This window comes from Oncorhynchus gorbuscha, linkage group LG08 (assembly GCF_021184085.1).
Source record: "Oncorhynchus gorbuscha isolate QuinsamMale2020 ecotype Even-year linkage group LG08, OgorEven_v1.0, whole genome shotgun sequence".
NCBI lineage: Eukaryota > Metazoa > Chordata > Actinopteri > Salmoniformes > Salmonidae > Oncorhynchus > Oncorhynchus gorbuscha.
Genome location: NC_060180.1, coordinates 53,856,446 through 53,884,241, shown reverse-complemented (window position 1 = coordinate 53,884,241; position 27,796 = coordinate 53,856,446). Strand labels below are relative to the sequence as shown.

Sequence of the window (27,796 nt, the reverse complement as noted above, 5' to 3'; positions counted from 1 at the left end):
GCTAAAATAACAAAATGTGTCACTGTCCCAATACTTTTGGTGCTCATTGTATAGAGACCGTAAATATTGGTGAGAAGTAAGAATTTAGTAAGAATTTCCCAGAGAGGGCAAGGATGTATTTGGGCTAAACAGTGTTTCTAGTGGCAAAATACTCCCCCCTTCCTTTTCACTCTTTTTTCCCCCCTTTTCATTCTTGTTAATCATGCAAGATAGACAAATAAATGCATGTAAAAAAAAGGTTTACAAAAAAAGGCAAATAAGGTTTCAACTTCTATTATTTCACTGTTATTTCACAGAATTTGCCATGTTTATATTATTGAGGTAAAGCTGACAGCGTCACGAAAACGATGCATATGCTTCACTGGGGCAGAATTCCACGAGTTATTGTGAATTTGGATGGCCAGATAGTCACCAACAATGACAAAAACTGCCATGTGGTGAATCGTAAGTGATTCGTTTCAGCTAGTTTAATCTTGTTCTTGATTCCATGTCATGTTTTGAGCCGTTTTGACTGATTTCATGTAATCTATAATATGGTTTAAAATTCGCTAGCTAACTAACTAAAAACTGTAATTATGTATTTTAGAGTCAACAAATGCTCATTGTTCAAGTGTATTTATATTTTCAATAAACATTGGAGACGAAACATTGTTGGCAACATGTAAACTATCTAAGCCAAAACCATCTGGTTTGCCTGCATATTTGTGCACGCGTCGGTTTTGTTAGTAAACAATCAACCCGTCTACAGTAAATACGAATGTATATCGTTGGTTATACCCCTCATAAAAAGATGTGGGGGCGAGGTTGTGCCAACTGATAGTCTGGTCGTCGTCACCAAACACCAAAGAAGAAGAGCAGTCGTTAACCGGATGTTACGTCAAATCCACAAACAACCCAAGGCTGCTGAAATTTCTCTGGAGCAAAGCAGCATTTTCTGGAATAACCCTAAGTGGAAAACGATTATAAATCAGCACTGGGAATTTATCCGTCTATAAAAGAACTGGGACGCTGAAGAGCAAGGTAATTTGACTTCGTCTTTTGTTTTACAAGTGACACATTACTTTGAGTTTGATTGCTGGGCATCACCATCACAAAAACATTAACGTTAGCTAGCAGTAGCTTGTTGGCCTGTTAGTTAGCATTACCTATCTAGTCATAATGGTCATTTTGACAGCGACGCGAGTTACCGCAACATTTAGATGTTGGCTAGAACACTCCGTATGTTCTTTCGCTTTGGTGTTATTAGTGTTGAGTTGCTAGCTAATGTTTCATGCAAGGAGACACAGTCAGGACGGCGAACAAAACTGGGGGTGTATTCATTACGTCTTGCAACGGAAACAGTTTAAGAACCAAACGGAAACAGAGCAAGCGTAACGAAACGGAATTTGTCCAATAGAAATGCGTCTTCGGTGCGAAACGTTTTCTATTGTAAAACGGTTTTCAACAGACGAAACGTTTTACAACTATTAGCGTAATGAATACACCCCTGGTTATGCTGTCGCGCTAACGTTATCATAATGAACAGCACACACGCATTAGCTAGATATGGTGGAAAGAGAGAAATATGAGACTACCAAGTTCTATAACGTTACATTTATTTTGAAGTGTAAAAAATAGCTACATAACTAAACTGTAGCTAGCTAGCTGACACATACCTGGCTAGCAGGCGTAGCACATCGCGTCATTTCCCACTACTAGTACATCTTAGTACAGACCTGGAGTTTCATAATACTTACTATTGTAGCTTTCCCCCTGTGGTTGACTCGGGGGGGGGGGTTTGTCAATCAAGCCTGTTTTATTGTACCAGGGGTTAAACTCAACGCTGCGCCAGAATGTGACCTCTTTGGATGATAAAGCGTTGACCTTATGGCACCGTAACCCTCCAGCTGTCACTCAGACATACAAATTAGTTATTAGACAACTGCCAGGCCAGTCTCGGGTGGATAAAGTAATTGGAGTCTAAGATTAGCCCATTTAAGGTGCTTTGGTACTTCCATTGTTATCTTGGATATTTTGTTCCCTGAATCCCGCGGAAATGATTGGCCATTTGCACCGTAGTTTGTATAAGATTAGCCACGTTTTTCTCAACTCCATGATGTACATCATATCCAGTAACGGTGCGTGGGTAAAATCACTGAACAAGCGAAGCCAGTAAAAAAGCCATATTTACAACCAATGTTGGGATAATTGCATTGTTTGCTTTATAACCCATTAGTTCATACACCACCATGATATACAATAAGGCAGTGACCACAAAAAGACAAGTCACACAGTGATGGAATAAATTCAACAACGCATATACGTTTGTTTCATCACAAAACCAGAGAGCAACATCTGTCCGGTGAAGTCCAAAAAGCAAATATTGCATACAAACAGTTATGTCACCTGCAGCATGGTCAAGCAAGTTAATGTTTTCAACAGTTTACTAAACAACTACTGATTTAGAAGCATGGAGTTACTATAAGTCAGCACAAAGACAACAGGAGCACTGCCTCTGCTATTCCAGCACCATTTCAACTTAATCATTTAAACATCATCAAATCAACAAGACTATATAGGCTTTGTTTTCGGTTTATTAAGCTAACTTAGATACCAAAAACAATTGAGTCTAATCAATGATGCTAAATAGTGTGTGTGCGTGCAATTAAAACAAGAAATGTTGACTCGCCCTACTTGTAGACTAGTTGAATACCAATGCCATCCTTCTCACTCATGTTGGCAAAACGGTCTATGACTCTGTCATACAGTACACTTGTTCTTTTTGTTGTCAAAGACTAGCTAGCTGAAATGCATGCTATCCTGACTTCCTTTCATGGGCTAGCTAGTTAGTTAATAGGCTACATATTGAACTTCAATCATCTCAGTCCAGTGGCACAGCATACTCATTTATGGATGGATTAGAATACATAGATACATGGGCTACACATACTGAGACAGAGGGGTGCTGTTTCCCTAGCTTGGATGATTTCTCCAGTGAGATTCAGCCTCTTGCAAATTGACAGAACATTTTGGAAACACAGAGAGATTAAAGATAATTCTGTTAATTTTAATCTATTTATTGGTGAAATATTTGGGGAAACCTGGTTTTCATTGGCATCCATGAATACACACCACTGATCACATCAATGGAGTTGAGTGGAGACAACTAGATCGAGTCTCTGTCAGTCATAACTTGTCAAAATAAACATCTTACACCCTTTCTGTGTACCTCTGTTTTTCCACCCGAGCTGCATGCTTTTCTTTGATTTCTGAAATTATTGCTTTTTACTAAAACATTTGTCAAATGCAACCACTGACAGGAACTCAATCTAGTCGTAGGTATGCTCCGCCCACAGTCGTCGCAACCCAACTCCACCGAGATGCATATATAGTGGATTTGAGAAACTCAACTAGTTTAAGATGTGCAGTCCTGCATCTTATACTTTACTGTTTCCTCTTTACACAGGTTGGAAAAAGTTCTACAAAACCATGGTGGAATATTATCACATTTTAGGTGTCCAAAGAAATGCATCCCAGGAAGACATTAAAAAAGCGTAAGTATCCTTGTCAAGTGCTGTATACAGTGCCTTCAGAAATGTTCACACCCCTTGACTTTTTCCACAGTTTGTTGAATTACAGCCTGAATTTAAAATGGATTTAATTGAGATTTTGTATAACTGGTATACACACATTATCCCTTAATGTGGTATTATGTTTTTATACATTTGTACAAATTAAATAAATGAAGAGCTAAAATGTCTTGAGTCAATAAGTATTCAACTGCTTTGTTATATGTTCAGAACTAAAAATGTAGTTCAGAACTAAAAATGTGCTTAAGTCACATACGTTGCACGAACTCACTCTGTGTGCAAAACAATGATCTGTAATGTCCTTCAGTCGAGCAGTGAATTCCAAACACAGATTCAACCTCAAAGACCAGGGAGGTTTTCCAATGTCTCGCAAATGGCACCTATTAGTAAAAAAAAAGCAGACCTTGAATATCCCTTTGAGCATGGTGTAGTTATTAATTACACTTTGGATGGTGTTTCAATGCACGCAGTCACTACAAAGATACAGATGTCCGACTCCTTTCTACCTCAGTTGCTGGAGAGGAAGGAAACCGCTCAGGGATTTCACCATGATGCCAATGGTGACATCAAAACTAATGGCTGTGATAGGAGAACTGAGGATGGATCAACAACATTGAAGTTATTCCACAATACTAACCTAAATGACAGAGTGAAAAGAAGGAAGCCTGTACAGCATAAATATATTCCAAAACATGCGTCCTGTTTGCAATAAGGCACAAAAGTAATACTGCAAAAAATGTGGCAAAGAAATTAACTTTATGTCCTCAATACAAAGCATTATGTTTGGGGAAATTGGAAATCTATGGCAAGACTTAAATGGATGTCTAGCAATGATCAACAACCAAATTCAGAGCTTGAAGAATTGAATATATATATATATATATATCTGCAAATATTGTACAATCCAGGTGTGCAAAGCTCTTATTTATTGTGTGTAGATGGGTGAGAATTTGTATTTATTTATTCAGGCTGTTACACAGCGAAACGTGGAATACGCCAATGGGTATATATACTTGCTGAAGGCACTGTATGTATTCCAATAGGTCAGGAAGGGTCAACTTTGATCTGAACTCATCATGAGGGGCTGCAGTGGTTTGCGGGTCTGTGTACCCACACATGCAGTCAGAGGGGGCCCCTAAGAGATATTTTGCCATGACTCATGGTATGTTATGATATGATATCTGAGTGCGAGCAACAAAATCAATGGAGACCCACCGGTCCATAATTTGATCATGATTACTACAAGTTTAGATTGATACATTAATCTAAATAATTTTAGCTGACATGGGCAAATTGAGTTGCCTGGCTACATAAACTCCTTGTTCCGGAGTTCGCAATGAGTCTGGATCTGAGTGCCTCCCCGACAATTTCCAGAACAAACACATTCTAACCATTCTGGTTGGTCCCAGAAACCAGTGGGTTGGGCCAGAGCCAGAACACACTTGGGAGAAGCGGCATTTTGAAAATGCATCATTGGCGTTGAGACTGATTGGATAGAGATGATCGAATTGCTGATGACTTTTTTGTATCACACCCCTCATTTTGAACTCACCACAAACGACTTCAACAATGGCAGTCTGACTGAAGTACAGTTTGTAGTGAACATGAAGCAGTGGAAGACTTCAGTTTGTCGTCAGGTAACTAATTGAGTGACTGACATAAGAGAAACTGTTGATGCATAACCACGTTTGGAAATTGCATTCTATTATTCTAACTGCTATTCTATTTTTATTTTTCATAAATGTTTTGGATTACTGATCCGCGGACATACAAAAGGGGGCTGCCAGTTGCCCATCCCTGCAATAGACTGGCACTAGATGTAGATGGCTTTTTCTGATATTTTAAATGTGTGATCTATACTGGGATAATGACATTTTGTATGAAACAGGCCTCTTGAGTTGCTGTCTAATGTATTTCTAAACTTTCAGGTACAGAAAATTGGCACTAAAATGGCATCCAGATAAAAACCCAGAAAATAAGGAAGAGGCAGAGAAAAAGTTCAAGGAACTTTCTGAGGCCTATGAAGTTCTGTCAGATGGTAAGTCATACATTTTGAAAGGTGTTTGAAGTCAAGAGAACAGTATTTATGATACACTGAGGAAAAATATAAACGCAACATGTAAAGTGTTGGTTTCATGAGCTGAAATAAAATATCCCATGTTCCATATGCACGAAAATGTATATTTCTCTAATTTTGTGCACACATTTGTTTACCTTCCTGTTAGTCAGCATTTTTAATTTTCCAAGATAATTCATCTACCTGACAGGTGTGGCATATCAAGAAGCTGATTAAACAGCATGATCATTACAGAGGTGCACCTTGTGCCAGGGACAATGAAAGGCCACCCTAAAAATGTGCAGTTTTGTCATATAAAACAAGGCCACAAATGTCTCAAGTTTTGAGGGAGTGAGAAATTGACTTTCTGATTGCAGGAATGTCCGCCAGAGCTGTTGCCAGAAAATGTAATGTTAATTTCTCTATCATAATCAGTCTCCGTTGTTTTAGAGCATTTGGCAGTAAATCTAACCAGCCTTTCAACCGAAGACCACATGTTACCAAGCCAGCGTCGTTTGGGTATGCGGTTTGGTGATGTCAATGTCGTAAACAGAGTGCCACTTGGTGGGGCTATGGTATGGGCAGGCATAAGCTACGGACAATGAACACTTGCATTTTGTCGATGGCAATTTGAATGCACAGAGATACCGTGATGAGATCCTGAGGCCCATTATCGTGCCATTCCGCTGTCATCACCTCATGTTTCAGCATGATAATGCAGGGCCCCATGTCGTAAGGATCTGTGCACAATTCCTGGAAGCTGAAAATGTCCCAGTTCTTCCATGGCCTGCATACTATGCGAAGGAGATGTGTTGTGATGCATGAGGCAAATGGTGGTCACACCAGCAAGACTGGTTTTATGATCCACGCTCAAACTTAAATAAATATTTTTAAAGGTACGCTATATATACAAAAGTCTGCGGACACCCCTTCAAATTAGTGGATTTTGCTATTTCCGCCACACACGTTACTGACAGGTGTTGAGGGCACTGCCATGCAATCTCCATAGACAAACATTGGCAGTAGAATGGCCTTACTGAAGAACTCAGTGACTTTCAATGTGGTGCCATCATATGATGCCACCTTTCCAACATGTCAGTTTGTCAAATTTCTGCACTGCTAGAGCTGCCCCGATATACTGTAAGTGCTCTTATTGTGAAGTGGAAACGTCTAGGAGCAACAACGGCTCAGCCGTGAAGAGGTAGACCACACAAGCTCACATAACAGGCCTGGCGAGTGCTGAAGCGCGTAGCGTCTAAAAGTTGTCTGTCCTCTGCAACACTCACTACCCAGTTCCAAACTGCTTCTGGAAGAAACTTCAGCACAAGAACTGCTCGTTGGGTGCTTCATGAAATGGGTTTCCATGGCTGAGCAGCCACACACAAACCTAAGTTCACCATGCTCAATGCCAAGCGTTGGCTGGAGTGGTGTAAAGCTCGCCTCCATGGACTCTGGAGCAGTGGAAATGCATTCTCTGTAGTGATGAATCACGCTTCTCCATCTGGCAGTCTGACGGACAAATGTGTCCACATACTTTTGGTAATGTAGTGTATCTATGACCAACATGCATATCTGTATTCCCATTCATGTCAAATCCATAGATTAGGGCCTAATGAACTTATTTCCTTTTGAACCCTAACTCGGTAAAATCTTTGACCTGTTGCATTTTTAAACTTTTGTTCAGTATTTATGAATACTGCACTGATATCGGCATCCGTGACATGTAAGGTCCATCTAACCAAAATATATATAGATTTTCTCGTCAAGGAAATGGTTTGTTCACATATCATAGCAGCGCCCACAACAGTTATGCTATTGTTGAACTATGTGTTAATGCAATGTGAGTAGTTGAGGTTGATAAAGATTGCATTTGATTCCTTTTGAACTTCCCCCTAATAATCCAATAAGAGATGTACGATGATCTGCAGTTACTGACCCAGAATGATTCCCACCTGAACGCTTGGCAAGCATAGTGTTTTACACTTGTTATCATGCTGTTTGAGTAATTTCACTTTGTTTTGATGGGAGTTGACTCTTGTTTTATTTTCTGTTGTAGCCAACAAGAGGAACATGTATGATCGCTATGGTAAAGAAGGTCTAACAACAAACAACGGCGGAGGTGGTGAGTCCTTTCTTTATTAGGCTCTTGGCGGATATCTCAAATGTATGCATTTATTTTGTGGAAGTGTTAATTTTGTAAATCTGTAATAAACAATCATAACACTTTATTATTATTTCCACTAACCATATTTAACCTTTGTTTTAATTTAGGTGGACATTACCACAATGGTGATCACTTCAATGAAGGGTTCACGTTCCGCAATCCAGAAGACGTCTTCAGGGAGTTCTTTGGGGGTCGAGATCCTTTTGCTGATTTCTTTGGTGAGCATTTCTGAGTATTGTTTTTTGAGTATTGTTAAGACATTGTGAAAATATACGTATTGTTGTCAGAGTGAGCTGCAGACAGAAGTGAGGGACAATCAGTAGGAAAGAGGTGAGCAAAGAGAATGAAGGACAGAGATGAAAGAGGGAGCCAGAGAAGGAAAGAGGGAGCCAGTCGTCCTTTATTAGGACCATGTTGGGTTGGTTACTATAGACTTAGAAGGCTTATTCTAGCAACTGATAATATTAATCATTTAGTTCAGAGCATCTACTAAATTGGAGTTTTATGGTTAGTAAATTGCATTACATTCACTTTCAATTATTAGATCTATTTATATAATAATACAAATCATTTGGTGGCTACTTATTTATGTCCTGCTTACAGTGCCTTCAGAAATTATTCACACCCTTTGACTGTTTCCACCACATTTTGTTGTGTTACAGCCTAAATTTTAAATGGATTAAATTGGGATTGTGTGTCACTGGCCTACACACAATACCCCATAATGTCAAAGTGGAATGATTTTTTTTTTTTGATTTTTTTTTTTACAAATGAATGAAAAATTAAAAGCTGAAATGTCTGGAGTCCATATGTATTCAACCCCTTTGTTATGGCAAGTCTAAATAAGTTCAGCAGTATACATGTGCTTAACAAGTTGCATTGACTCAAACTGTGCAAAACTCATGTTTAACATGATGTCTGAACGACTATCTTCAAAAGGCACTCGCACATCTGACCTATCTTTTTTGCAGGTGCATGGTAACAGTTGAATAAAATAAGAAACCTGCTCACTGCTCTTGATAGGGGCATAATTCATGTTCACATTTACAACAACATATACAGTATATCACAGAAGTGAGTACAACCCTCACATTTTTGTAAATATTTGAGTATATCTTTTCATGTGACATCATTGAAGAAATGACACTTTACTACAATGTAAAGTAGTAAGTGTACAAACTCAACACACAGCCATTAATGTCTAAATCGCTGGCAACAAAAGTGAGTACACCCCTATGTGAAAATGTCAAAATTGCAAATTTACACAGTTATACAAGCTGTACACTTATTACTTTACATTGTAGCAAAGTGTAATTTCTTCAGTGTTGTCACATGAAAAGATGTACTCAAATATTTACATGTTGCGACTGGATAATCCCTGTCGTTTCCCCTAATTGAACTTTTATGTTCACAAAGTCTCTGTGAGAGCGAGAAGTTTTACCTACGTAGCACAGCCCACGTGGACATTTAATAATGTAGTTAACATGGGTGGTGGAGCACGTAATAATGTAATTTATTTGGCACCGTTTTCCTGTATGTGGGCGGCAGAAATATTCACACTTCATCATATTGTTGCAATATGCACAACCTCTGCATTTATAGCTACCATTCGGAAGAGGGCATAAATGAGACTGGCTGATTTTTATGTTGTTGTGGCTGGCAGTTGGCATGAACCAATTTATCGTGTAAATTGCGACCTCCTATATACAGTAAGTGGTGGATTCTTAAATTCAGCTGGCAAAGCTGGGTCTGATGATAAAACATGCCAGTGACTACCTTCCAATGCCTTGCAAAGGGCACCTATTTGTAGATGGGTAAAAAAATAAAAGCAGACATTGAATATCCCTTTGAGTGAAGTCATTAATTACACTTTGGATGGTGTATCAATACACCCAGTCACTGCATAGATACAAGTGTCCTTTTTAACTCCGTTGCTGGAGAGAAGTCCAATAGTGACTTTAAAACAGAGTTTAATGTCTGTGATAGGAGAACTGAGGATGGATCAGCAGCATTGTAGTTACTTCACAATACTAACCTAAATGACAGAGTGAAAGTAAGGAAGCCTGTACAGAATAAAATATTCTTCAACAAGCATCCTGTTTGCAATAAGTCACTAAAGTAAACCTGTAAAAAAAATGTGGCAAAGAAATTAATTTATGTTTGGGGTAAATGCAACACGTCACTAAATACCATTCTTCATATTTCCAAGAATGGTCATCTTATGTGTGTGCTTGTCATCAACAAGGACAAGGGAGTTTTTTGGGGGATAAAAAGAAACCAAATAGAGCTAAGCACGTGTAAAGTCCTAGAGGAAAAACAGGTTCAGTCTGCTTACCAACCGACACTGGGACACAAATTCACCTTTCAGCAGGACAATAACCTTAAACACAAGGCAAAATATACACTGGAGTTGCTTACCAAGAAGACAGTGAATGTTCCAAAGTGGCCGAGATAAAAAAATATTGTGCAATTCAGGTGTGCAAAGCTCTTAGAGATTTCTCCAGAAAGACTTGCTTCCAAAGGGGATTCTAACATGTATTGACTAAGGGGTGTGAATACTTGTATAAATCAGATATTTCTATATTTCATTTTCATTCATTTTCAACATGTTTTAATTTTGTTATTATGGGGTATTGTGTATAAAATATAATTTTAATCCATTTTGAGTTCCGGCGGTAACGCAAAAAGATGTAGAATAAGTCAACGGGTATGAATACATTTTGAAGGCACTGTACATTTGTCCTGAAAAGGAAATGTGTTTTTTACATATCCCAACTCCCCCTTGGACACCCTCAGAAATGTGTTTTTTGCATATCCCAACTCCCCCTTGGACACCCTCAGAAATGTGTTTTTTGCATATCCCAACTCCCCCTTGGACACCCTCAGAAATGTGTTTTTTGCATATCCCAACTCCCTCTTGGACACCCTCAGAAATGTGTTTTTTACATATCCCAACTCCCCCTTGGACACCCTCAGAAATGTGTTTTTTGCATATCCCAACTCCCCCTTGGACACCCTCAGAAATGTGTTTTTTGCATATCCCAACTCCCCCTTGGACACCCTCAGAAATGTGTTTTTTGCATATCCCAACTCCCCCTTGGACACCCTCAGAAATGTGTTTCAGGGTCTACCATTAGCAACGTCAACCCTGGCGCAATTGGGGTTATGTGCCTTGGGCACATGGGCAGTTTTTCACCTTGTTGGCTAAATTATTCAAACTAGCGACTTACCTGCTGACCTATAGCTGACAGCTTGCAGTCTATTTCTCATTGTTTATAGCTTGAGTTGTCATCTGGAAACTGAAGTCTTTCTTCTCTTCTCGTTTTTTATTTTCTTCTCATGCAGGAGGGGATCCGTTTGGGGATGAGTTTTTTGGTGGAGGGCGGAGGCACCACAGGGGGGTGAGCAGGAGTCGGACGGGGGGTCCCTTCTTCGGGGGATTCGGAGGCTTTCCACCCTTTGGTGCAGGTTTTACAGCATTTGAACCAGGTCAGGAAACACTGGTCCCTCTTTTGAAAAATGTATTCCAAAGAAACAAACCTTTTAAATTACGTTATTACATGTAACTAATTACCAGTTCACACTGTATTTTCTTGGGAAATACCAGGTCCTGTCTGTACTGTCAAACTGTGTAGGGGTGAGTCGGGTATGTTTAGCCTTTAAATTTTTTTTTTTTAAACATTCGTTATCACTACATCAAGAGAAATATTGTATTATTTCTAACAAAGATATCTACATATTTCAGGATGTTTTTTTAAACATTTTATTTAACTAGGCAAGTCAGTTAAGACAAACCCAACCGAGGAAGGCATTTATATATATTTTCTCCCCAATTTCACCCACTAATCACACAAATGTCTTCAAAATACTGTGCATATTATGTATAAAACTGACCATTTTATTATGGAGTATATCGATTAGCCAATGGCTCAACTTGGCCCTGGCCAAATGGAACAATTTACCCCAAAGTAACTATTCTGACTATATTAGCCCACACAGCTACAAGGATGCACTTTCATGCTGATGTGTAAAACGGTCTTAAAATGATCTACTTTGGTTTAGATAAAAACATCATGAAACCTATAATACACTACATTTATTTGACTTTTGAGAATCTTCTTATTGGACCTAACTTGCTTACCACTTTTTTTCATGTGGCTTCTTCCTTCACACTCCATGATTACCTTTTCCTAAATATTTTGTGACATGATTCATTTTTCTGTATGATTTCCTAGAAATAAAGGGGCTTCACTAATTATTTGGCAAAACTTACCCCTCTCTCCCCTACAGCTATCAATGCATAGCATTTAGATATGTTTGTTATGGATCCATGCGTGAATGCCATTTCTCTGTTCTCCGACAGGCTTTACCTCTTTTGGACACATGGGTCAGATGGGTCACATGGGTCAGATGGGTCACATGGGTCACATGGGCCACATGGGCCACATGGGCCATCTGGGAGGAGGCGGCGGCCACGGCGGCTTCACTGCCTTCTCCACCTCCTTTGGGGGTGGGGGTGGAGGTGGGGGTGGAGGTGGTGGGATGGGCAACTTCCGCTCTGTGTCAACCTCCACCAAATTCATCAACGGCAGGAAAATCACAACAAAAAGGTACTTTAGATTAGTAGTAGCTCTCTAACCACACAGTGAAGTTGATATTTTTTTGTTTTTAATTGTGATGGTTTCAAGAGGGAATGGAACAGTAGATAGCTAGTTGCAATTAGGCTAGATAGCATCTGATGATAGTGTGTCCTTTACCATGGCTTCTTTTAGAAGTGCATTGATTTAGAAAAGGAATACTAAAATGTATCTTAAATTCCCCCATACTTTAGAATTGTGGAGAATGGACAGGAACGAGTAGAGGTGGAAGAAGACGGACAGTTAAGATCACTAACCATCAATGGTAAGGAACAACTACTGCGACTGGATAACAAGTAATCTCCTGGAACATTACCAGCACAAACTTGAGCTTAACAAAACAATGTTATACCATTGTTTGGATGTATGTACCTTTGGTTTTTCCCTTGTTAGCATTTGTAGGTCAAGGTGTCCATTAGGAAAATAAAATGTTCTATGCATTTTGTTAATGTATTTATGAATTGGAGCTGTCAACAATTTGGCTTAGGATGGTGTGTTTTTACTTGCGTTTGGGTAAGTTAGGACCAGACAACTTTTGTTTGTACTGTCTTTCTGTATGCACTTCTTCGCTCTATTGCAGTCTCATGGGCTTATTGCCTTTGATAGTGTTTTGGACAAGGAACGCATTGTGCATTTAGATAAAGCATGACTTGGCTTTTTCGTCTTGACATTAATATGAGTGTTGAACTGGAAAACTTAACCCTTGCTTTAAAACCCTGTTTACGACCTAATTGCTTGTCTAACCTTTGTTAGTAAAACATTTTTTGTGAAATGCGTGTAGAAAGTGTTAATATGCGATTTTATTTGTTCTAATACGAGTGTATTTTTTATTTTTTTTGTTCATTTCAGCATGTATGCCAATAAATGTTCCTCAATCTTAATGTTATTATTGCATAACCATGCACAAATTAATGATTCATTATATAAATTATATATGAATATACAACAAATTTTGTGTACTTTGTAAAACAATTTAAATTCAATAAATATGAATTTCATCCTTTTTGGGGATGGGACGAACAGTCTTGGGTGGCGTGGTGTACGGTTTATTTTAACAGAACAAGCAATTCATCGTCATGAGTTGCTAAATGCTACTTTAATTACAGAGGATAGGTCACTCTGTGTGATTGCATGCTACTATACTAACTGCATGGATGTGCTTTCTATCTTCTAGATATCTTTCTACGTGTGTTCTCTCTTTAGTCTTTTGCTTGAAATGGCTTAGTCATTTACTTATCTTTGTGGTGTGAAGGCATAATCAATGGGGGATATTATTGCCATGTGCATAATATCAATGGGTCAGCTGAGTCCATAATAAAGTGGCATGGGAGCTACTAGGACCATAATCAGTTTATTGTAGTTTGGGTAAAGGCAACTTGACAAAGTTCCATGCATTTATTGTTTCGCCTCATTCACATGTATCTCTGAGATGATCAACTCTCCATTTTTACACTTTCAGGCCAGGGCCAGCCCTAGGTTTTTGGGGGCCCAAACGAGATTTGGTTTAGGTGCCACCCACCCCCCCCCACCTTGCAGCTAAAAACATTTTATTGGTCCCCCTGTTGACAGCTGAGAGAATTATTATTAGTTATATTTCTATGTACATTTACTGCAATTCTACACATTTAGCTACGGGGTACAGAGACAATGTTGCAGTTTTACAGATAATTTTCAACAAATTTTAAAGCAAATTTCCTGAAATTCTACACAGTTTGCCATGACTTATGCCATATTCATATGATATCTTGAGTGAGAGTGACTAACAAAATCAATTGGGGCTGCCTGGAGGTCAGAGCCCCTGGGCACATGTCCTGGGTGTGCCTGGTCAGTAATTCGGCCATGATTACTACAAGGTGTAGATAGCTGGTTAGACTCACTTTTTTTTTTAAGCTGACATCTTAATTGAGTGACTGACATTACAATACAAGAGAAAAACTGCTGATACATTACCACATTTTGAAATTAAACCTTGTATTTTAACTCCTAATTAACAGTAAGTTCCTAAAAACAAACTCGTATGCCCAGTGCCGGCACTGGGGATTATTATTTACAGGGAAATATTTAGCGTTGTTGCAGATAAAAAAAAGATGCAAGATAGAACATAAGACTGATCTCTTTCTCTTACACACACGATACAGCATGTATCTCTCTCCTGTGTTTCCATGCCCCAAAATAATGCAGCTTATTGACTAAGCCGCCACTTTCACGACAATACGGCCTGTTCAAGATTTTGCAGCATTTTACAACGTCTCTGCCATGTCCCTTTTTATGCATTTTTCAATTAACTGTCCAGTTCAACATTATCCATCGATGGTTGCACCTGTTTAGGTTAATTTATTTCCATGTCTGTCCTGATCCATGCATGGAAATCCATTGAAGGGTTTCCTATTGAAGACTGTATGTACTGTAGGAGGTAACTGGTACTTACAACACCCCCATTCCTCTCTCCAGGGACAAAGCCTAATGCCGCAGTCCAACAGGAGGAGTGCAGACAAACTGTTACTGCACACTCCTCTAGTGCACACGCCTCCCGGTCCCCTGTTTCCCGTCCTCCTCATCATGTAAAGACTACCTCCCAGACTTCCTCCCACAGTCCCAATCCAGACAGAGAGGAGGGAAGGAGCCCTGCTTCAGGTTAGAACCCATTTTAATACATGACCCCCAAACATTACCATAATAGTACAGTGGGCTATTGTTTTACTTACAAGATTCATTGATTGGAGAACATGGGTAGGCATTCAATTCTCAAAGTGTAATAATGTGTTATCAATAGTTTTCATACTGTAATTCTGGGCCTGTGTTCACAAAGCCTTTTGCCTTTTAAATCATGATGAATAAGACATGGAGAGACCTGATCCTAGATCAGCACATCTACTCTGAGATGCTTTGTGAATACGGGTCCTGGACTCATTGGATTGACACTCAAATAAGTTGTCCTTTAAAAAAAAAAATGTATTTCTCTCCAGGACACAGTGAAAACAAGAGGAAGAAACCCATGCCCGAGCCCACAGAGGATGCCAAAAAGAGAAAAACATAATGGATTCAGTATACACATCAGATCCTTGTCCTTCTAGTCAGCTACGTAAACAACATGTCATTAATACACCCGTAACAAGTAATATGGTTTAAAGGACACTTAAATATGGGGTGCTAAAAGCTCTTTATCAAGCATGCACACATACTATAAATGTATAATCCTGACTACTTTTCTAGTATATATACTATCTTATGACCATTTGAAAATACCAAGAGCAAACATCCCCATGTGGTTATATTTGACCAAATGATTCAGAAAACCATGCCAATTACAATTGAAATGATTTTAAATCGTGACACTTGTGTTTCCTTACATACTGTAATGTGCATTAGTAAAGGAACACTATGTCAATTAGTTTAACTGCAATATTGGATGGGTGATGTGCAGGGGTGAAAATATGATACGTTTTAAGGGTGGTGGTAGTTACAGGGGGGGTGGTTATGTGTATTAATAATAGTCCAAATCAAGGAGGATGCACCACGTCTTCTTTTGTTAACAATGGTGATACCATACCCCGACATTCCTTCTTAATCCAACCCATGGTTTTGTGTACAGTGCATTTAGTAGGAAACAGCCCATGATAATATATGTTGCTGTTACTTCCTGGCTTCCAGTGCCCTCAGCAGAGGGTTCCATTTGCTCTGACAGGGGAGGGGCTTGTCCCTGTAGCCCTGGAACAGCTGAGGACCGTCGTGCTCTTCTGCCTCTGAACTGATCTCCATCTTCTGAACGATCAGCTTCAGAAGGTTGTGCTGCTTCTCAATAATATTAGACATTTCCTTCAACCTGGAGAATGAATAGATGATCTATTTGAATAGTCTCAAAAGGAGTGTAGAATGGAAGCACTTAAAAAGACATTTGCAGAATGCACTAAATACTCATACATCTTTTAATACTGATAAACTAAATGCAGATAAACATTTGAATGTTAATACTTGTAGTGTATTGCTCTGCTGTTTTATTTAAATAAGGTCAAACAAACAACTGGTGTGAACTAAGTACATACCTGTACTTCTGTTTACTGATTTCCTGTTCCATAGGTGTAGGTGGATGGGAGGTGAGGTTGAGAGTGGTTCTCTCATGCGCCATACCCAACATTGAAAATAACATTTCTCTCTGTTAAAGGAGATTCAAACTATTCATGACTATGTTGTTTACCAAGCGCCTCCCGTACCAAATACTAACAGTGTCCTATGATGGGCTTGGGCAACCTCCACGTCTCTCCATTAATATTTCTATGTGGAATATTAGTTGATTAAACAATCCTTTAAACTAAGTGATTCAAAAATGTTATAGATCATCAATTTATAAACTAAAGAAAGTCCTTTGAGAAGATCTCAAAATATTTGTTATGTTCTTTAGTTTGAAAGCCCTTCAATTTTATACAAACATTCAAATGACGGTTAGCAACATATTCTTGAAAAAAATGATCAGAAGGGACATACCTTTCCGTCACAGGCTCTGTTAGGGTACTCAGTGAGTGAGATCTGATCAACCCTCTTCATTAACCAGTATGGCATTTTCTCTTCCAGACTAGTGTGAAGCTCAATCTGTTGAATAATGATTTATAATATACAGTCCCGTGAAAAAGTATTTGCCCCCTTTCTGATTTTCTCTATTTTTGTGGCAGGACTTGAAACGAGCAGTTCATGCTTGTAAACCCACAAATGTCACTGAGTTAAAGCAGTTCTGCATTCAAGAGTGTGTCAAAATTCCTCCACAGCGATGTGAGAGACTGATAAACAACTTCAGGAAGCATTTGGTTGTAGTCATTGCAGCTAAAGGTGGCACAACCAGGTATCGAGTGTAAGGAGGCAATTATTTTTTCACACAGTGGAATTTGGTGTTGCATAACTTTGTTAAATAAATAAAATAAGTGTACTTTTTTGTTGTTGCTATTTGTAAACTCAGCTTCCCTTTGTCTAATATTAGGTTTTGCTTGAAGATCGGATAATATTCCGTTTTTAAAAATAGAGAAAATAGAGAAAATCAGAAAGGTGACAAATATTTTTTCACGCACTGTATGTCTTATTTTAAGATCCTGCCAGTCAATCACTAGTAGAGATTTTGAAAATGCTTTATGAGTTTGAAAAACCACAACAAAGAAGACAAAACACACCTGCATTCCAATTTGCTTCAGCTCAGCATTCGCCTGTACCTCTGCTATGTCACCAACAGCCAAACCAATCTGTCACACAATATGCAGTTGTAATGAAGCATCAGTAGTTTATAAACGCAGTATAGGTAAATGGCTTCATGTAGCATTTTAGGACTTACCATTAGGTTAATGAGGAGAATGGGCACAGCAAAGGTGAACATAACAAAAATGCAGTAGGTCAAATATGGGAACGGCAGAATCCCTCCCAGAAATGGCTTCAGGACATTTTCTTGGTAGTTGAGTTCTCCAGCCATCATGACAAATGTTTGCATGATTACTAGCGGTATGCTAGCTCTATTTTCAAAAAGTTTCTGGGAACAACAATGTAAGAACAAGTAATTGTAGGGATGCATTATACAAATACAGGTACAAGTTATCTGTCATTTTAAACAGATTTTCATAGACATTGTTTTTCACAGACACAATACAATGTTCAATCATCACATTTGTATATCTATATGGTCCTGTAAACATACATGATCTAGCATCAGGGCATAGAACGCCAAGGCAAATGCCAGCAGCAGGAAGAAGAAGAGTACAATGATGCTTATAAGAGTTTTTGCAATCTCTAAAAACATCACCACGTAGATCCCAACACGTTCAAACCTGTGGACCAAGAGTAAATGTATTTGTTAAAATTGCTTTTGTTGATCAATACATTTATTTCATCAATTTATATAAATGTTACTTCAAAGATGGGTCTCAGTAAACCTACACTATTTTATGGCAAAAATAACTTTCAGTGTCCATACCGTTGGAAATAGAGCAGAAAGTTTATCCAGGATAGAAGAACTGCCACTACCCCAGCCTCCCAATGCCATGTTTCCTTCAGGTCCATCAGTAAAGGGATCACAAACAACAGAGAACTGATGGCAGCACCCCAATCCAATGCATTGGTCACATCATAGAAGTACTTTGAACCCTTGAATAGAAACAAATTACATCAACTTATTTTTCAATATTGTAGCAAATTCCAGGGGGTAGCACTGACTGGGACTCGAACCCCGCTCCAGAAACTGTCAACCCAACACCTTAGCCATTAAGCAAAGAGATCCAAACCCCTTGACAAGGTCGCCAGGTGTTGGGTTAACGTTACAATATATTTGACATGTTGATTCGCATTACCGGATAAATCACATATCATGGCTTAGGGCTACAGTATTTAGAACAGCTTTAGATGCCTATGATTACCTGCTGAACTATCTGCACAAGCTCCTTGCCAACTGCGTACAGACTCATGGCAAGAATCAGGAACATGCATGTGGTGATTATGTAGCATTGCTGTCAAGATGAAGAAGTTATTATTGAACTGGTGTGTGAGACACATTCACTTAAAAATACGTCTAATGCCTTGTGGATGTAATCAGATCTTAAACTGCACCTCGTCAAGGGTTGTGGTCACCATGCTGACTGATGATGATGGTGATGGTGACGGTGACGTGGTATTGGTGACATTGGTGTTGAGGACAGGCTTCAGTGTATGAATGATGTGTGTCAGAGGCCCCAGACCAAGTGAGTAGATGGCCAGATTTAGCAGGTGCACTTTCATACCATAGGCATTCCTAAACAGATAAAATAAACTATATGGTGAGTATTCGCAGGTGACTATGCATGAACATATATTTTGTACAGTGGGGAGAACAACTATTTGATACACTGTATAGGTCTGTAATTGTTATCATAGAATAAATCATCAACTGTGAGAGACGGAATCTAAAACCAAAAATCCAGAAAATCACATTGTATGATTTTTAAGTAATTTATTTGCATTTTATTGCATGACACAAGTACTTGATCACCTACCAACCAGTAAGAATTCCGACTCTCACAGACCTGTTAGTTTTTCTTTAAGAAACCCTCCTGTTCTCCACCCATTACCTGTATTAACTGCACCTGTTTGAACTCGTTACCTGTATAAAAGACTCCTGTCCACACTCAATGAAACAGACTCCAACCTCTCCACAATGGCCAAGACCAGAGAGCTGTGTAAGGACATCAGGGATAAAATTGTAAACCTGCACAAGGCTAGGATGGGCTATAGGACAATATGCAAGCAGCTTGGTGAGAAGGCAACAACTGTTGGTGCAATTAGTAGAAAATGGAAGAAGTACAAGATGACGGTCAATCACCCTCGGTCTGGGGCTTCATGCAAGATCTCACCTCGTGGGGCATCAATGATCATGAGGAAGGTGAGGGATCAGCCCAGAACTACACTGTAGGACCTGGTCAATGACCTGAAGAGAGCTGGGACCACATTCTCAAAGAACCATTAGAAACACACCATGCCGTCATGGATTAAAATCCCGCAGCGCATGCAAGGTCCCCCTGCTCAAGTCTGCGCATGTCCAGGCCCGTCTGAAGTTTGCCAATGACCATCTGGATGATCCAGAGGAGGAATGGGAGAAGGTCATGTGGTCTGATGAGACAAAAATAGAGCTTTTTGGTCTAAACTCCACTTGCCATGTTTGGAGGAAGAAGAAGGATGAGTACAAACCCAAGAACACCATCCCAACCGTGAAGCATGGAGGTGGAAACATCATTCTTTGGGGATGCTTTTCTGCAAAGGGGACAGTACGACTGCACCGTACTGAGGGGAGGATGGATGGGGCCATGTATCGCAAGATCTTGGCCAACAACCTCCTTCCCTCAGTAAGAGCATTGAAGATTGGTCGTAGCTGGGTCTTCCAGCATGACAACAACTCGAAACACACAGCCAGTGAAACTAAGGAGTGGCTCCATAAGAAGCATCTCAAGGTCCTGGAGTGGCCCCGCCAGTCTCCAGACCTGAACCCAATAGAAAATCTTTGGAGGGAGCTGAAAGTCCGTATTGCCCAGCGACAGCCCTGAAACCTGAAGGATCTGGAGAAGGTCTGTATGGAGGAGTGGGCCAAAATCCCTGCTGCAGTGTGTGCAAACCTGGTCAAGAACTACAGGAAACATATGATCTCTGTAATTGGAAACAAAGGTTTCTGTACCAAATATTAAGTTCTGCTTTTCTGATGTATGAAATACTTATGTCATGCAATAAAATTCAAATTAATTACTTAAAAAACATACAATGTGTTTTTCTGGATTTTTGTTTTAGATTCCATCTCTCACAGTTGAAGTGTACCTATGATAAAAATGACAGACCTCTACATGCTTTGTAAGTAGGAAAACCTGCAAAATCGGCAGTGTATCAAATACTTGTTCTCCCCACTGTATATGACCTACTATATTCAGTAGCATGGCATACACAACTTTTCATTTGATGGTGCCAATATGTACAGTGTTGGAGACAGTAGTATGATGCTAACGTTCGTACACTATATACAGGTATATGCAGTCTAGAATTGTCACTCACCATTTCATTTCCAGATACTTCTTGCAGACAGGATGGGTCAAAAGCTCTATGCGGTTAAATTTCACCATGTACTAGTAAAAACAATACACACACTTTGACAACACATCAGATAATTATGTTTTCTTTTAATTTATCCAGCAATGTTGTGTTGTGGGAATGACAAATACACCTATGACCTGTTCCTGATACTGTACTGTTTTGTTTTAAAATGTTAGTTGGGGTAACTTCATTGCCCTTAACTCTGGAGCAAAATACCACGTTTGAAAACTGTTAAGTTCAGTCTACAGTATTACAGTGGATACTCACGTTCAGAGCAGTGAGAGGCTGGAAGTCAAAGCTTTTGTCTGCTTTTGCAAGCTTAATGACATGCATGGGAGCTTGTAGCCATCTGAAAGTGTACTCGATCTGTTGTATAAAAAAAAAGTATTATATTACAACACATACCCTAACTGGAACTTTTTTTAGAATTTGATTAAGCAATAATGATTCTGAGTTTTAAACAAGTCATATCAGATATAGAATAGAGAGAACAAACTTACAGAGTAGTTGGTACTATTTATGTCATCATCTGACTCCTTTACACAAGTGTCCAAAAGATGCTGTGGAGAAACACTGCACCGTTGCAACATTGACTGGGAAATGGGAGAGATTTGTATCCATTTCCTTTATGATAGTTTCCTTCATGCATAGTTTGTTGGATACAACTAACCTTGAATGACTCTGGCAGGAACTCTATCATGTCGATGACAACGCATCGCTTAGTTGACTTCACTTCGAACAATAGCATAGCCTCAGCACATCTGAAACAAGCAGGTTACATTGTACATGTCAACATGACATTGTCATGCAATTCAACTCAATTACCAATCGTCAAACACATCACTGTACTGTCAAAGCATCACAACAGCACATACTGTAAGTAGTTATGAGAATAAGTATCCACTGTATTTTACAACATTGGACCAACCTCTCATTGTGGATGACAGCGATGGCTGCGTCTTTCCTGCCGTTGAGAACAGCTTCGTGGAGGAAGGAGGCATCACTCTTGTTGAGCGTTATCTGGGCCCCTCTGTCCAGGAGCAGTGTCACTGCAGCCACATGGCCCTCTCTGGCAGCCAGATGTAACGCTGTGTTCTGCACCAACAGTAAAACATAGCACTTTGAAATCAGAACAGAGGATTGTATGTACCTGCAACTATAATATATAGATGAACTTTTTTAGAAAGAAGAATATCTGTATAAGTGAAATACTTCCTCTGTATTTCAACATAGACATCTTACAACCCTTAAGCAAAATTAAAAGGGAAAAGACAAGGATGAGCACACCTCAGGGTAAGGGAATGTAGAAAATGAGAGAAACCAAACCCTGTCTTCATCTGTTTTGTCCAGCAGTTTGATATTTGATGCCAGGAGTATGATAATGGTCTGGCTGTATCCCTCTGCTGCAGCGTGATGTAGACATGTCCAACCTTTATAATCACTGCAATGGCATACAGTAAACATTCATTACTACTGCAGTTGATTCAAAATGGGAAAAGTAGTAAAAAGATAAAGACGCTGGTTTTCACTCAACAGACCGTAGTGTAATTGAGGTTGGGGACCTCTACAGGTGCTGATGAGCGTAATAATGGTGTGTGTGTGTGTAGCAGGTCTTAAGTACTGTACCTGTGGAACAGCGCTCCTTTCCGTAGCAGCAGGTCCACCACTATAACATGGCCGCCACGGGACGCCAGGTGGAGGGGAGTCATACCCCTCTCATCTCCCTCATTCAGCAGTCTGGTGTTGGTCATGCTCTCCAGGAGTCTGTGGCAGGTGTTTATCCTCCCATACCTGGAATAGAAACGATTGCTCATGAAGATGTTATCAAAGACAAATATTCTATAATATATGCACATCCATTCTCGGACTTATACATTCATGATATGTACCCATTGATTCTTGAAGAATATAACTTATGAGCTTAGCTCAACTGTCGTACCCCATCAGAATGCAAAATATAAGCGTGTTTTACTCCAATGTTTGTAAACAAAGAAAATGTAAACAAACACTATATAGCCCCAAAACATGGTTAAAACTATAATGTTGATATCATAGATGGTCAAGCCTTGCATCCATTCCTCTGTCTATGAATTTGAGAGCGATTACATTTCTCCAGCCCAATCCCTCAGCTTTTTACCAAACCAGGGAAGGGGAGGCTGCTTTGTTATCGTTTCTACTGCTGATTGCTGCTTTAAAGGTAAGTCAACTGGTCAGTCATGTATTAAAGGTTTAGAGGGTTGAATTTATTCAGAAGTAACTCACTCGGCTGCGAAATGCAGTGCAGATTTCTTCTGCTTTGACTTCTGGTCCAGTGAGACGTTCAGTCTGAGCATGTTCTTCACTGACTCTGGAATGCCCAGTCTGCAGGCATAGTGCATGGGAGTACAACCCTCATTGTCCTCTGCATCCAGGAGCTCTCTCACACTGCTGCACTGTGTAGGAACAGATGATATGAGAACTTTGTCACCTCAGGAGTTTAACGAACCAAGTGTAAACTGTCCTCTAGATCGAACAATGATTTGCAAATAGTGATGGTTTGATTCTACATGTTACTAGAAAATACATGGTCTCAATATTTTACCTTCAATACAATGCCTAACAGTGTTGCGTTTGTTTCAACTTCTCTACAATAGGTGGCAGTAATGCACTACATCTTTGTACAAGATCCCCACAAGAATAGAAAAATATGAGCTCATCTTTGCAATATTGAGAACTTATGACTATGCCTTAAAAATGAACATGGACCTTGTGGTCATTTTGGAGGCTTCATCATTGTTATTAAAAGTTCTGTCAGGTCGATGAATGGTAGAATATTACCTTTAAGAATTCTGGAGGAAGGTTTGTCAGACCTTTAGGCTGCAAGATGGCAAGGTGAAGGAAATTGCAGCCATGTTTGTCTTTTATTTTCAAATTAGCCCCTAAAATAGGAGATCATGAACATGGTTATAACAAACCATACAATAGTGTAAACTAAATGTGGGAGACATACCGTACGCCTTTCTTTGAGATACTTACCATGTGTAAGAAGAAGGCTCACTGTTTTCCATGCGCTACAACTTGTTGCCAAAAGCAGTGGGGTATGACCCTTACAGTCAATGGCATTAATGTCTCCGCCCTGTCAAATAAGAAATATGAATAGGATAAGATTATGAAACACCAGAAATATTAATTCTGTTCTCTTTCAGGTGGTTCTTTTCATGTTCTGTTTACCTTTGAAATTAGGTATTCAGCCAATTCAACATGGTCAAATATTGTTGTCCTGTTGGTGAAACACATGATAAAAAATTAAGAAAGCGGGATATCATTTTTACCCCAAAACATTGTCCAATTAAAATGCATACGGTGTACACTACAGTATTTTACTTATGCAGTGGAGTTTGGCAAGTGCCATCTGTGAGATTGATGACATCACAGACTCTATCATGTGCTGATAGCATGAGTTTGACGGCCTCGGTTGCTCCCTGGGTGCAGGCAAAGTGGAGGGCTGTGGATTTGTCACACTGTAAAGCGAAGCACAAAGACATGACAGAGAATTTGTTCTTCATTGACTCGCCTAGTTCAAATAAAGGTTCAATAAAAAATAAATAGATTACAATCAATCAGACCAATTTGAAATGATGTCAGGATATGACAGATTACAGATTAGATTTAGTGGTCATCTTCCAATGTCTCATGGGAGTAACATGAACTGATAATGTACTAATTATGGGTGGATGATTATGGATGCATAATAACCTATTGTTACTTACCGTACCACATTGTATGAATCTCAGTTCTAAGAACCTTTTGAATGTATGCCTGTGATATTTACATTGTTTTCTATTGGAAGAAAATTATCATTAAGGTTTCTAATTGGTATTTTTTATTACTCAGAAGCCTTCTAAATATATGTGCTTTTGTCTATGGTTCTGAGGAAGAACCAAAGTTATTTTTGTGTTAGATTTTGAAATCCAGACACATGAGTATACAGTATATGATATTTGTAGGTGCAGTTTGAATGATTATTTACATGTCAAAAAGCTTCTTAACTTCATCATCACCAGTCGAAATACCTGTTGTTGGTCCATTTTAGCTCCCTGTTCTATGCAGAGTTTGATCACCTCCAGGTTGCCTCCACGGACGGCCAGATGAAGAGGAGTACTGAATGATTTGTCCACATAGTTGATGTGCGATTCAATTGAGTAACCTACTTCCTCACCTTCAGCAGAGAAAATGAGTGAGTAGGAATTATCTGATGAATATTGTTTGATTACCAAAATATAAAACAATATGTACAGTAGGAGGGACATTGGGGCTCGGAGACATATGTTTCTTATTTACCTTTCTGAAGAACCATCTGCATTGATTTCATGGCCCCTGCAAAGGCTGCTGCGTGAATGGGATAATGCCCCAGCTTGTTCTGTTGACATAGTCTGGCTCCATATTTAAACTGAGAACAGCAGGTGAAATTAGTGCAGTTTAGTAGCAGTTACATTACAAAAACTAATGTAGGACACCAATAATGAACAATTAATCACACACGTCTCCTTGTTCAAACATGCAAGAACAAACCATTCAAAAATTATACAGTGGCCATATATTCAATATTCACACACAAGTAGATGGAGAGCTTCATGGTTATCAACACAGCAGGCCAACATTACAGGTGTGTTCCCCAGGTCTCCCTCCAGGTTGGCATCCGTGTTGCTGTGAGACAGCAATAGCTGTGGAAAAACACAATTACATATAATATAGTATCATATACATTAGACTTTTCTTCTTACATGTTAGTCATTTAGCAGACACTCTTATCCAGAGCGACTTACAGGAGCAATTAGGGTTAAGTGCCTTTCTCAAGGGTACAATGATAGATTTTTCACCTAGTCGGCCCTGGGATTCGAACCAGCGACCTTTCTGTTACCGGCACAACGCTCTAAAAACTAGGCTAACTGCCACCCCTAATGTCATATAATATATGTTATTAGACTGAATAAATAATAGCATCCTACATAGAGGTGAGCTAGCTAGAAGTTTAGAAGTATAATAGAGGTGTATTAAATAATAGAGGTGTGCTATAATTGCGGTGTAGTAGAGTAGAGGTGAATGGGGGTCAGGTAGGGGACGGACCTCGATGAGAGTGTTGTGTCCAAGGCTGACAGCCATGTGTAGGGGAGACATGAGGCGGCGGTTGAGGATGTTCGGGTTGGCTCCCAGGTCCAGAAGGCAAGCACAGCTCTCTCTCTGGGTCCTCTGCACAGCCCAGTGTAATGACGTGTTGCCCTCCTCATCACTGGCACTCAGTTCTTCACCAAGGTCACAGATAAGATTTTTTTTCTTCTTCAATACATCAATAATATACAATTGATAAAACTAAAAAAGTCCAGATTTGCGGGAAAATGTGGGGACAATAAGGAAGATATTCCCTATGAACCGTGGTACCACTGCATAAATAAAAAATATAAATAATTGTTTCAAGTTTTATTAATATAATAATTATATTAACATAAATACATAAGTAAATATGTAAGTCTTACCATCTGGACCAGTCAACTGCACAATGAGCTTTATGGTGCTAATGTGCCCGTGTGAGGTGGCATAGTGCAGAGGGCTGGCATTGGCATGGTCACGGACACCCAGGTGGGCTGAGTGCTTTTCCAACTCTGCCGAGTCACCTTGTAGAGCCCACTGTGGCAACATCAGCACAGAACAGTACTATATTACGATATGGTCTACACTACCACATCTACAAACTGAATTCTTAGTCAGATTATTCATTATTCATACATTTGAATCTGCTCTAAACCCAGAATAAAACATATGTTTAATCAAAAATGTACAGTACAATAAATATTTCTATATTTTTTTTAAACGATAGCCTTCATATTCTATTAAAAAAGATATGGTATAAAATGTACATTGTTTTTTACTTACCTCAAATATTTTGTCAGAAATCTGTGTAGCATCATCTCCGTACACCACAGACTGATAGGTCTTGTCCTGCATCAGGCCTGTCTTTATTAAGGGGCTTGTCAAGCTTTTATATTCATGTCCACAAGGACTTCAACATTACATGTGGTTTGGCTTGTGACAGAATGCATAGAATAATAGTATATTCTGCAATGGGTAAGAGCAGAGAATTTCAATTTCAACATACATATTAATATCTACAGCAAATATCTGTCAATGCATGAGCAAGGAGTATACATAAAAAACATACAGTATTGCAAATAAACACATCCAGCAGGCTGCATAATCTGCTGTAAAATATTATAGTAGGTTTATTTTAATTGTATTATACCAATGAGACCAACCAATAAGATATAATACATTATGTTCTTACCTTTATGTTCTCTGGGTGTGAGATGAGCTTTCTGGTGTCTGCTGTTATTAGGGAGGGGGTTTATATAGAGACATTTGGCAAACAGATCGAATGACATTGCCTCTTGGTTGGTCAGACTTTGGACTGACACTGGAGAGGGTTATTATCCTAATGTAAATGCATCTGGTCCATTGCGAGTTAATTGGAAAAACAGTCCTTCCTGAAAAACAACATTAGTTGAAAATGAGGGGTAACTTTGTTATTTAGTGTAAACCTATGAGAATCACAGGCTCATTACAGCACTATGGTCCTATGATTTTCCAGTAGTAAACTCAAATAAATTAAATTATTCTTTCTTTGTTCCTAATTGTGTAATGACCACAATGCAATGGTCCTATTCACTTATGTTTTCACATCATCTTATAATGTCATACCATTACCATAAAGAGTGATTAAAAACCAAGAAATTACATCATTTTCTATCAAAGCTGATAT

The 27,796-nt window shown here is 39.2% G+C and overlaps 2 protein-coding genes across 4 annotated transcripts; one reads left to right on the top strand and one right to left on the bottom strand.

Moving 5' to 3' along the window:
- Positions 1 to 827: 827 nt before the first annotated feature.
- Positions 828 to 17,344, top strand: LOC124041829 (dnaJ homolog subfamily B member 6-like). 3 transcript variants are annotated; one of them, XM_046359885.1, is made up of 11 exons: positions 828 to 1,020; positions 3,446 to 3,533; positions 5,498 to 5,607; positions 7,682 to 7,747; positions 7,897 to 8,007; positions 11,135 to 11,278; positions 11,397 to 11,435; positions 12,153 to 12,399; positions 12,621 to 12,691; positions 14,878 to 15,060; positions 15,393 to 17,344. In XM_046359885.1, exons 2-11 carry the CDS (start codon positions 3,469 to 3,471, stop codon positions 15,461 to 15,463), a joined length of 1,107 nt encoding a protein of 368 aa, XP_046215841.1. In that variant the 5' UTR covers positions 828 to 1,020; positions 3,446 to 3,468; the 3' UTR covers positions 15,464 to 17,344. The 3 variants fall into 3 exon arrangements, with proteins under 3 accessions (XP_046215841.1, XP_046215842.1, XP_046215843.1); XM_046359886.1 differs by lacking the exon at positions 11,397 to 11,435; XM_046359887.1 differs by lacking the exons at positions 14,878 to 15,060; positions 15,393 to 17,344 and having other exon boundaries at positions 12,621 to 13,451.
- Positions 15,895 to 27,532, bottom strand: LOC124041828 (transient receptor potential cation channel subfamily A member 1-like). Its single transcript, XM_046359884.1, has 28 exons — positions 27,323 to 27,532; positions 26,914 to 27,096; positions 26,517 to 26,667; positions 26,110 to 26,285; positions 25,599 to 25,706; positions 25,324 to 25,432; positions 25,056 to 25,201; positions 24,367 to 24,503; positions 24,214 to 24,262; positions 24,019 to 24,118; positions 23,821 to 23,921; positions 23,266 to 23,435; positions 22,630 to 22,794; positions 22,330 to 22,444; positions 21,932 to 22,098; positions 21,674 to 21,764; positions 21,504 to 21,563; positions 21,271 to 21,369; positions 20,965 to 21,035; positions 19,003 to 19,183; positions 18,813 to 18,902; positions 18,374 to 18,543; positions 18,098 to 18,227; positions 17,741 to 17,932; positions 17,583 to 17,651; positions 16,909 to 17,013; positions 16,470 to 16,579; positions 15,895 to 16,249 (listed from the first exon to the last, which is right to left on the bottom strand). The coding sequence occupies exons 2-28, from the start codon at positions 26,983 to 26,985 to the stop codon at positions 16,060 to 16,062; spliced, it is 3,324 nt and encodes a 1,107-aa protein (XP_046215840.1). The 5' UTR covers positions 26,986 to 27,096; positions 27,323 to 27,532; the 3' UTR covers positions 15,895 to 16,059.
- Positions 27,533 to 27,796: the final 264 nt, after the last annotated feature.

What these genes read in the sequence shown, in the direction of transcription:
- LOC124041828 (XM_046359884.1), bottom strand. Translation starts at nt 26,985, where the DNA reads ATGCAGGACAAGACCTATCAGTCTGTGGTGTACGGAGATGATGCTACA. An exon ending in AGCCTCTCACTGCTCTGAAC is followed by an intron (nt 21,036 to 21,270) that starts GTGAGTATCCAC and finishes TGTTTTTACTAG; the next exon opens with TACATGGTGAAATTTAACCG. An exon ending in ATGCCCTGATGCTAGATCAT is followed by an intron (nt 17,933 to 18,097) that starts GTATGTTTACAG and finishes TGTTGTTCCCAG; the next exon opens with AAACTTTTTGAAAATAGAGC.
- LOC124041829 (XM_046359885.1), top strand. Translation starts at nt 3,469, where the DNA reads ATGGTGGAATATTATCACATTTTAGGTGTCCAAAGAAATGCATCCCAG. An exon ending in TCCTTTTGCTGATTTCTTTG is followed by an intron (nt 8,008 to 11,134) that starts GTGAGCATTTCT and finishes CTTCTCATGCAG; the next exon opens with GAGGGGATCCGTTTGGGGAT. An exon ending in AAGATCACTAACCATCAATG is followed by an intron (nt 12,692 to 14,877) that starts GTAAGGAACAAC and finishes TCCTCTCTCCAG; the next exon opens with GGACAAAGCCTAATGCCGCA.